Source organism: Carex rostrata, chromosome 21, assembly GCF_964058835.1.
Source record: "Carex rostrata chromosome 21, lpCarRost1.2, whole genome shotgun sequence".
Lineage (NCBI taxonomy): Eukaryota > Viridiplantae > Streptophyta > Magnoliopsida > Poales > Cyperaceae > Carex > Carex rostrata.
In genome coordinates, this window is record NC_135938.1 from 2943803 (window position 1) to 2954779 (window position 10977).

At 32.6% G+C, this 10977-nt stretch overlaps 1 protein-coding gene across 7 annotated transcripts; it reads left to right on the plus strand.

Moving 5' to 3' along the window:
* The first annotated feature begins 3735 nt into the window (after positions 1-3735).
* On the plus strand, positions 3736-9632 carry LOC144573363 (uncharacterized). 7 transcript variants are annotated; one of them, XM_078323132.1, is made up of 12 exons: positions 3736-3917; positions 4376-4458; positions 5630-5774; positions 6573-6803; positions 7019-7276; positions 7751-7909; positions 8013-8120; positions 8223-8283; positions 8721-8776; positions 8894-8939; positions 9201-9258; positions 9295-9632. In XM_078323132.1, exons 1-11 carry the CDS (start codon positions 3795-3797, stop codon positions 9239-9241), a joined length of 1311 nt encoding a protein of 436 aa, XP_078179258.1. In that variant the 5' UTR covers positions 3736-3794; the 3' UTR covers positions 9242-9258; positions 9295-9632. The 7 variants fall into 7 exon arrangements, with proteins under 7 accessions (XP_078179258.1, XP_078179261.1, XP_078179257.1 ...); XM_078323135.1 differs by having other exon boundaries at positions 7751-7888; positions 8013-8024; positions 8082-8120; positions 9201-9632; XM_078323131.1 differs by having other exon boundaries at positions 9201-9632.
* The last annotated feature ends 1345 nt before the right edge of the window (positions 9633-10977 follow it).

The following is a 10977-nucleotide window of genomic DNA, read 5'->3' on the forward strand; positions in this document are numbered from 1 at the left end:
TTTTGGGTATTAATAAAAATGGCCGTCATTTATGCATACCAATAGGCATAGATTACCGTAAATTAATTTGTGAGTTCATGAGTTTGCAAAATCTCATCCGTATAATTCTGTAACAATTGAATAAGTCCTTATTTCTTGATATCTTTTCTCGTATTGATCTGGTTTACAATATTCCAAACCTACTAAAAACGTGGGGAAATTAAATCTAAATCTGAAGAAATATTTCTTCCAATAGAACATATTATATTGGCATTCAGATGGCGTAGAATTAAGAATGGATAGACATTCAACGGTGAATTGATATTTATTTATTTTAAAAAATATATATTCATATTTTTTTTTATATAACTTAGAATAAAATGTTATGAGTACAGCTAAATTTAATTTTTATACATAATATAAAAAGAGGAGAGTTCAAATGCCTCCATTTTTTGTGCCTCCATCATGCCTCCATTTTTAAAAACTTAAATAATTCAAAGTTTAAAACTTAAACGTCAAAATAAAACCGTTAGATGTGATCTATATTATTTTCTCTGTGTTCATAAAAAATTATCACATTTTGATTTTGCTTTTATATGAATCAATAAGTTGAAAAATCAACGTCTAGAAATTATCCACATTAATATACATTTTTACAAGCTCAAGATGACAACAAAAACAAAGTTGAAATGTCATAATTTTTTACGCGTGCATAGATAAAATAATGTAGTTCGTATCCAATAGTTTTATTTTGAATTTTAAGATTTAAATTTTGAGTTATTAAAGTTTTTAAAAAAATAGAGGCATGATAGAGACACAAAAAATGAAGGCATTTGAACCCTCATCATATAAAAATTTATATAATTAATTTCTTTCAAATTTAACTGTATCAAAGTCCGGCTCCGCTCCCGTATATAGGTTTGTATGATATTATAAATGTTGACCAAACGTGTTATATCGGCTAATTGTTTCTATACATATTCTACGAGGATATACAATATTACGCGTATGACTGTCGACTCCGTATTGAGCTTTGTGGGAAGTTAAATTGAACTAAGAGTATGTTTGACGTCCCTGTTGGGAATAAAAATAGGAACTGAAAATTTTGAACTGAAAACTACTGTTCACGTGGGAAAGTGAATTTTTTTTCTTCCCATGTAAACAGTAACACGTGGAACAGGGCCTAAATGAGCTACTACATCTAGCCTTCTAGGAACCTACAGGGATTACAATGAAGTTGGTATCTTTTGGCCGTTTCCTAAATTTCTAGATTTCACCAAATTTTACTCCTATTTCATATATATATATATATATATATATATATAGAGTTAGGCTGGGGTGCTATGGATAGCATAGTGGCCTCTATGTTACGGCTCAATATTCGAGTTTTCAAAATCCAAATGGTCGATCCGAACCGTTCATCTTATTCTCCATATTAATATCTGCTTGGAGACCAAATTTTATATTTTTCTGAATTTTTTTATTATTTATTAAGTATTTTACAAAATTGTTGATCCAACGGTGGCTGCACAAAACAGTAAAACCGTTGGATTAGCGATTTTCAAAGTGGCTTAATAAATAGTAAAAAAATTCAGAAAATTATAAAATTTGGTCTCCAAGCAGATATTAATATGGAGAATAAGATGAACGGTTTGGATCGACCGTTTGGATTTTGAAAACTCGAATATTGAGCCGTAGCATAGAGACCACTATGTTATCCATAGCACCCATCCTAACTATATATATATATATATATATATATATATATATTTATTATTATTATTATTATTTCTATTAATAAAAAAATCGGATCTTTTGGACACCGTTTGTACATTATTACAAAAGAATAAACATATGATCCTTGCAGGGATTAGAATGTGCAAGGGTTTTAATCATCATTTTGTTGTCATATTTAAATTTCACCCTTTAATGATTTAAAGATTCATCGTACTTAAAAATTTTATTAATGTAACATGGTCACATGGCGCCGACAAAAACTAAATAGCTTATGATTTAAAAATTAGAAAGTTTGATAACAAAAGAGTCTTGAGCTAATTAATGAGCGAATGAAAAAATAATTCAATTTAACGAAGTTACAGTTTAATAAAATAATTTGCTATAAATCGATTCGTTTCAATAATTTAATTATATAATTAAGAGGAGAATTCAAATATTGTGATCCTTCTAGTACATTTAATTTCTAAAAAGTTGTATCTATTTTGAGAATTCTTTTTTCTAACAATAATTAAATAACTTAAAGTTTTTGTTTTTTTTAAAATAGATACAACTTTTTAGAAATTAAATGTACTAGAAGAATCACAATATTTCCTGTATTATCTAGAAGTGACTTTTGAACCGGGATCAAGAACTCAGAATCCAAGTATTTTTATTTTTTTTCAATAACACGTAAAAAAATATATTAATTTTTCTTACAGCTGCGAAAAATCCGGTCTGAAAAATATTGATCGGGTTATTTGTTACATTCTTTATAATAAATCAAATTATATTGTATTCCATCTACTTTCAAAGAAATATATTCAACATTTATAATATTTCAATACAAAAAATAAAAAAAATAAAAAAAAATTATGTTTTGCAAAAAAAAAAAAAATTGTAGAAAATTTTCACAGTTTAGAATTAAAATTTCAAGCCTTGAAATTTTTTTCATAGTTTGAGCATTTTTATTAAATTAGCTCAAATATGATTATTATTATTATTAAAAGATTTAGTTATTTGAGTATTTTTTAAAATGTCAGGTCCAAAAACCTTTGATAAAATCCAATTTTTTTTTTAATTAAAAAAAGAAAAGATAAACTGCAAGAGTCCAAAATACGTTAAGGTCCTGTTCGACTGCACAGTGAGAATGAGAATAGGAACGGGATTAGAAAAAGTTTAAACTGAAATTTACCGTTCACGTAAGAAAAAAAAAATTCAGTCTGAGTGATTTTTTTTTTCCCGCGTGAACAATATTTTCGGAATTACATTCTAACAGGCCCTAAAAGAACGCCAGATGGCGACAATACATAATTGATAATTCCCGGAAAAATAATACAAATTAATATTGGCTCGTTTATCCAGGCGTTGTTGTCCTGTCCTTTCCCGCAATCACGTTTTTCCTGCCTTCTGAATTCGTACCCTCTGAGATATCTCAAACTTTGACTGTTTATATGAAAAATCAAAGCCGTTCAAATATGTTCTACACGGATCTTAAAGCAAAATAATAATGGGCGGTGGTATCCCCGAATAGGAACCGTACACGTCGGTCCCGCAAAAGTTTAGATATCTCAGAGGAAACGCACTCTTTGCTTCTTCCCTAAAACGCTTCCTCTCCCAGTAAACACTGAATTCGAATCCTCTAAGATATCTCATATTTTGCGTGACTTTTTGGAAAATCTGAACCGTTACAATACGTTCTGCGCGAATCTCAAAGATCAGATAATACTGGCCCCCTACGTCATCCCGAATAGGCACCGGACACGTCGGTCACGCAAAATATGAGATATCTCAGAGGATACGCACTCGTAAACGCTTGGGTCCGCATCGTTTTTGTTAACTCAAACAAGCTTCTTTTGAGTTAATACATATCAACCATCCGATGTTAAACGGAGCTCATCCGGCTCCCGCCTAAAACATTAGAGGTCTTTAATATTAGTGAGGATCTAATTGACACGAATCTTGAATCTGATCGGACGGTCCGTATGTATTAACTCAAGAGATTCCTTTTTGAGTTATTGCAGAGGATACGAACTCGTAAAGCGAAAGGGTTAAAGAAGTTGCCCTTTCTTCGACCGTCTTCTCTCAGTCTCAGGTCTGCAATGGAGAGTGGTCGAAGTTCTCTATCAAAACGAGGCAGTACGGACCCGTTAGGGGATTTGTTAGAGAATCTGAAGAAAAACCCTATCCCCGGCTTGTTTTCCTCTTCGTCTACAGACAACAGCGTAATATGTTCCTCTCAAGCACCGATTTCTGTTTTCTACATTACCTTTTCAAATCGCGGCTTGAAACGATCTTCTGATTTTACTTTTTCCGTTACTGTTTTTGTGTGATCTAATTTACCGAAATCGATAATACTGCTTGCTTTTTCTGGTGTTTATTCTTAAGGGAGGATAGGAGTGATGGTTAATTGTTTTTCTTTTGTCATGAAGTTGTTCTGAGGTCGAAATGCAATTGGAAAGTAAATGCACAATTTTTGCGGGCTTTAGGTCTGATTCCTTTGTTTAGGGGCAGGAACAAACGCACTTATTGAAGTCTGGATGCTAAGTTAATGAAAGTTCTGCACGCGAACAAATACAAATTTGTGGGTTTTCGAGACCACATATTGAGGATACAATTAGAAGATAAATTTATTATTGGAATTTTTTTATAGAAACTTAACTTGTTTATTTTATTTTTGTAGGTGGTCTTGGATGATTGGTGGCTTGTTACATCAAATGTGGAAGGTGAATCAAAAGGGCTGGCAGTCGCTGGCCACATTGCAAAGTATTATTCTCTTTTTACCAAAATAAATGTGTTTTGCCTGGTTACAATTGATTGAATTATACAACGTGTATTTTGCTTGGGGTACAATTGTTTAATTTGTCCCCTTAGAAATCTTATGAAGGCCTTAAATGATCCGATAAATGGACAAGTTTATGCCCCTGCAAATTGCAAAAATGTAGCTTTAAAATTAATGGGCATGTTCCTACAGTACTTTTTATTGAAATTTATCCCGAACACTCAATTGTTAATATCTATTTCTGAAAATGAGAAAAATGCAGGGATTGCTTGATATTTTTTTTGTTTCTATTTTTGGCAAATGGGGTTATACAAGACTACTCTCTTTCTAAGGGTTATTATGTTGTTTGGAGGTTTGTAAGTGTGTGCATGGAACTTCCCTTTGTTTAAAAAAATGAATTCACAAATTTGCTTGCTTGCATATTAACAAGGAACTAAAATAGAAATGATCAGAAGTAAATAGAAGTTTCTTAGACACCAGAAAAGATGTGAACTGAGCATTCATGAGGCAACCTCCAGCCAGTGCTGATTGTCAATCACCTTGGGCTTTTGTGCTGTCATCTTTCTTTCTGTTTCAGAATAAATATAGTCAAGGAGAAGAGAAGTTAATTAAACAATTATCATTATACATTTTGGTTTTGATTTTCCCACTAGTCATTTTAATTTCTTCTTTTTTTTTTTGGTAAAATGTATGGCAAAAAAGGGGAATATATACAAAATGTTTTTAAGAACACATTTCACTTCAAAGGGTCTTTCCTGAAACAAGCTTTTTAAGGATCTTGCTAACTGAATGCTCTCTCTCTCTTTCTGTGCTAATAAGGATCTTACTAATATCTTTGATTTTTGAATAAAGTGCAATTCATTGTTATTATTTATATTGATAAAACACTATATTAATTGCAAATGTTGTTTGATCTAGAAGATTTGAACACAAATCCCAAGCCATTTCTCCTCTTAATTGTTGTTAATAGGAGCAAAAAATAATAATATCAGCTCTATTTCTTAGCTGTATAAACTTAGACCATCTGATTGCTGCATGTAATTAAAGCAGTGGATCGAGGTTTAAATTATGCCCAGTACAATCTTTAACGATATTTTACTTTGGATGTATATCTTTCAACGTATTCTTATTTTTGGCTTTTTTTTTCTTTGATAGAAAAGAGAGTCAGCTCCCCTTCATATCCACCCAAATTGTAAAACGTCACGACACCTATACTTTAGAAGCTGCTGATGGTGTAACTGTGAAGGTTGAGGGAATGATCAATCAGACTAACACACTGAAGAATGGTTTCTCGCATGAGGTCTGTTCACTTTTTTCTTTCTCACATGAGTTTTGCAATTATGCCCATTGTTTGTACTACTCGCAGAAAGTACTTAATTATCTCCATATTTTCTGGAATTAAACAAATTTGAGATGTTAAGAAGACTTCAAGTTTTGGATTATTAGGGGCAAAAACATGTAACTCTTCTATATGTTCACAATAGGGGCAAAAATGGAACTTTTGAATTTCCATGCAAGGTCTCAAGTTTGCACAACAGGTTACAATCCACTGATGTTTAGTTGTTTAGTTGTGGATGAATATGGCAGGGGCATACACCATTCTTTTGTTAAAGTAACTCTATCAGTTGACCTCAGTTTGCACGTAACCCAAAATTGGGCATCAGTTGTAAGAAATTAGAAATTTGGTCTTGTAAAAGTATGGTAAAGTTCCAATAAAATTCATTTTGAGGTCTTGCATAATAACAGGTCATGTTGATATATATTTGGTGTCAATCACAGGTTAGTTGTTGACCTTCAGTGTTGGGCACTATCTGGTGTTATGTTGCTAGGGATTTACGTTTTTGTTTAATTTGAAATAACTATAAAAAGGAAGCTGATGAATTTATTAGACACATTTTATAAAAGTGATCCTTATATTATTGGTTAACTTTGCAATTACATATTTTTATATAAATTCGACAATTCTCATGCCACCAGGTTGGTCTGGCTGTGATTGACCAACCTGCAAGGTGTACTGGCTAAAATTGCAACCCTTTAAGTTGTCATTGATAAGTTATTTCTTTCTTTCTTTCTTCTTCCCATGTTGTTTTCTCTGTAGATGTGCGAACGCTTTACGATTGGGTTTCCTATTTTCTGGAAGCAATATATTGACTCCTTTGCAGACACTACACCAGTCCCTGGTACAAACCCTTCTCAGATTCTTGAACAACCTGAGACTTGCACGGGAAATATCTTGAACCCCAGTTTGGAATCTGCTGATCCCATTGGGATTGATGATGATACTTTGGGAGACTCTCCTGGAAGCATCACCACCAAGGAATTTGAACCAGTATGTGCCGAATGTTCCCTTTTCTTGTGCTAATATCTTGTTCTGGAGGTTTTAAACTGGGTTTATGTTTTTGCACATCATCTATTGAACTTGGGGAGTGCTTAGATAAAACCCGAGTAGCTGAGGTGTAATTGTTGAATGAGCAGCTTCAAAACATTCTAGAAGGTACTATAGTGTGAATAAAAATGTCCATTTTGTTTCTTCTACTGTTGTAGGCACATGAAGGTAACCCAAGTTCAAGTGATAATAACCTTGAGGAAGCTAAAAAAGTTGTAAACCTTGAGGAAGGGGACACTACAAACCTTGAAAAAGAGGACACTACAAGCAACAAAAGTTCAGATGCACCTGGAAGGAGCCGTAGAACAAAGGTGGCAGTTGTAAACAATGAAGAAGAGGACACTACAAACCTTGAAAAAGAGGACACTAAAAGCAACAAAAGATCAGATGCACCCCGAAAGAGTGGTAGAATTAAGGTGGCAGTTGTTAACTTCTTTTGTTTTTTGATACTATACTTGATGAAGTCCTTGTTATTTTGTTGTATATACTATCAGTTTTCATTTATCCTAATGTCATGTTCTGGTAGTTATTGGTTACTGAATGTTGGGTTTTTATACATCATAGGCTACTGAATGTTGGATTTTTTATTACTTCACCTAATATAATTTCAGGATCGCTTCATTAGTCCAGAAGCCAGAGATTTAACTTATTTGCAATCATTTAAACTGATCTGGTAACTGAAGCCAAGTAATACTATTTTGCAACCAAATTTAGAAGAAAGCTGAACAGTTTTGACTAAAAATGAACTGGTTTGGTTCACACTTGAAATAGTTAAAGGTATGAACACCCCGAATGTAATCTCAGGACTAACAATTGTTGTGGCAAGTCCTTGAAGCTATTATAGTATGTATTAGCTGTTCATAACTAATATTTCTCTTCCGATGATGTAGCAACAAGAACATGGATCAATTTCAACTGATGGCAAGGAGGCCGAAGAGTTTTCAACCCCACGGAAAGATGACACCTTGAGTGATAAAAACTTACCATCAGTAGGGAAAGTAGGGAGGAGAAAGAAAGCAGTTGCGAAGGTTCTCAATTTATCTTTGTTTGTGGGAATATCCTTTCTTTTTCCTTTTTCTGAATAGTTTGTATTTAATGAAATTTAGGATCTTTTAGGGCAACTCTTTTTTCTCTCTTCCTAAAATCATGTAGGTGCCTGATATGAGCCCGACTAGTGTTAAGAGGTCCGGTAAAAAGGACCATGTACCGCAATCAAGAGATAAGACAAGTGGCAAAGGCAGCCGACGAGCAAATATGAAGGTATTAAACTTTACATTTAATATACTTTTTGTAATATCTAATATACTCTTGAAAGAGCACAGGTATAAATACTTTGTTTGTTTGTAATGAATGATACAATAGGCGCATGGTACCACAGATAATGTTCCCGTATCTGAGTCAAATATCCGCAGGAGCCGATCAGGTATCTTTTCTCTCCATTCTGGGTTTAATTTCATTCCAGGCTTGGACTCTCTATTCACTTGTTGAGGTTTGTGTGTTGGGTTCTTTTGGGCCCAAGAAAAATAATAAAAAAAATGATCGGGAGCTGCTATTTCGTGTTAGATTGGGTAATGATAATATTCCGAAATTTAGGCAAATTTTGGTTCAATGTTTATAGCAGGTTAGAGCTGATCGGCAGAAACAATAGCAAATTCTTGTTAAAGTCTTATCCAGTGGGTAATTCCATCTCAGATAGTGGTTACCAGTATTAACTAGACTGGTATAGGAGTGGGCATGTTGGTAGCAGTGCCATAGTGGTTCAATAAATTAAATAGCAAAAAAAACAATCTAGTTACATCTTGTTTTCCTTTTTGTATAAAGATCTTTTTCCATGACATTCTTACCTTGCCTTAAAAATAGGTCGTGCAATTATCCCGACTGTTGACAAGGGCTCCCAAACAGTAGTCTATGATCAGGTTTTGGTTGTTTTTTTCTTTTTCTTTTTCTGAAAACTCATGTCTAACAAATTAAATAAGTAAATGAAATTTTATTAATATATGGATTATAAAGCTTTTATTTTTTATTTTCTGTAGAATGGCAACTTTGCTGGCATAGCTACGCCAATCTCAGTTTCTACAGGTTTATTGCTGCTTCTATCATTTTTTAATCTTCAACAAGTTTTAATTTGGCCCTTGAATTTTTTTTTTGTTCTATTTCCTTTACCTGTAAACTATTTACCGTATATACTAAACAAAAATAAATAGAATATCGGTTTGTCGATGAATAAAAGACTAAGTTGGATTCAATATGAAATTGTATAAATGTGTCTTGTAATATTTTGCACTTTCATATATGTTCTTGTTTCTCTAAGTGCTGACAGAATTTATGTTTTTTTATCAGGAAGCACGTCAAAGCCAAGTAGGAAGAAGAGGAGGTTCTGAAAGGACAGAGATGCTGCCCAAGAATGATAAGTCACAGTGTATTTAGTGGTGTTCCAAGAATGAGAAGTCATAGTGTATTTAGTGGTGTTATAGCTTTTTGTGAAGTCTAGTTACCTGACTCTAGTAACAACGTAACATGGTTTAACTTTAACCTGCTTTGTTTTGAGTTCATGGCTTTCTATATTCTCTTATTAGGATACAGTATATCACCTGTCAGCATTTATTCTAGTTTAACTCTACTTCGACATGTGGCAACCATAAAAAATTAAGGGACCAAAAATGTTAATTATTTAATGCTTTTAAGATCTGTCAATGAGATTAAAATTATATTTCATGTGTGTAATTGAGATGATATAGAATAATATAGAAAAATATATAATCCATTTAATGATTTGAATCTATAGCATTTTACTTTTATGTTATTAAGGAGTCTGACTAGTATGACATTAGTGTCATCTGATATCAACTCCAAAATTGATTGGATAAACTTCAAACGATTAATTCAACTGTTCAAACCAATTTATTTTATGAGTGATGCATTTATATGCAAAATTTTTATATTTTCTAGTTATTTTAGTATCAAATTAAGCGGTTAAAAATGTTAAAAAATAAATGAATTAAAATTAATTTAAAAACTCGTACATTTGATTGCTTGACCTGATGCTAAATAAATTTAAAAATTATAAATTTTGCATGTAAACGTACAACTATTGAAATAGATGGATTTGAATGGTTTGGATTAAGTGTTTGAAGTCGACTCGATAGGTTTTGAAGCTGGTATTATATATATTGAAATGACACTGATCTAGCTAAACTCGACTGAAATGACATTTCTATCCCAGTCATTTTTAGAGTTCGAGAAAAAAATACGTTGAAAAATTGTAAAAATACATGTGACTGAATTGTCATTTCGATTTTCAAAAAGAAAATTTGGGACCGAAATAACATTTCGGTTTGGTTCTTACGATTTTTATAAAAAAAAGTAATCATGTTGCTTTTATAAAAAAAAAATTATTATGGTTTATAAAAAAAATTCCAACTTGTTTAGATATTTTGGGAGAAGTCGGCTCGTTTCGTTGGAATCACATCCTCTCCATTACCTTTTGGGAAATCTTTTACAATTCGTTGATCCAGACCGTTCTTTTCAACTTGGCACGAATCTCAAAGCCAAATAATACTGCCCCTGCGTTAGCCCAAACTCAAACCGGCTGAGATTTAATCTTAAGGGGGAATTTCACGTATACCCCTCAAAAACTTCAAAATTACGTATTTCCCCCTCTAAAATTTGAAATTACATATTTCCCTCTCTAAACTTCAAAAACTCACATATTTACCCATTTTATTGTCTTTTCTATTAAAACACATTCTAAATTTATAAAATACATATTTTACCATTTTATTAAAAAGCATAAAACACCCATCTGACTCGAATTTGAATCTAAAGGTTCCTCTACAGTCTAAATTGCTTTGAATCCGTGCACGCTAGATCAGCACAAATCTTGAAGTGAACAAACACTGAAATTGATGCAATGTACACAGATCTTAATGCGATGCACATAGATCAAAATTGCTTTGAGATTCGTGTGGGCTAGATTAGCACGAATCTTGAAGCAAACACGCAATAATCTTATTGCAATACGTGCAGATCAGACGGTAGAGAAACCCTTCAGATTCAAATTTGAGTTCGATTGGACATTTTATACTTTTAATGAAGGGTAAAATAGGTATTTTATATA

Coding starts and splice junctions, on each gene's coding strand:
- LOC144573363 (XM_078323131.1), top strand. CDS start 3,795: ATGGAGAGTGGTCGAAGTTCTCTATCAAAACGAGGCAGTACGGACCCG. Junction 3,918..4,375: donor CTTCGTCTACAGACAACAGC/GTAATATGTTCC, acceptor TTATTTTTGTAG/GTGGTCTTGGATGATTGGTG. Junction 5,775..6,572: donor AGAATGGTTTCTCGCATGAG/GTCTGTTCACTT, acceptor TTTTCTCTGTAG/ATGTGCGAACGCTTTACGAT.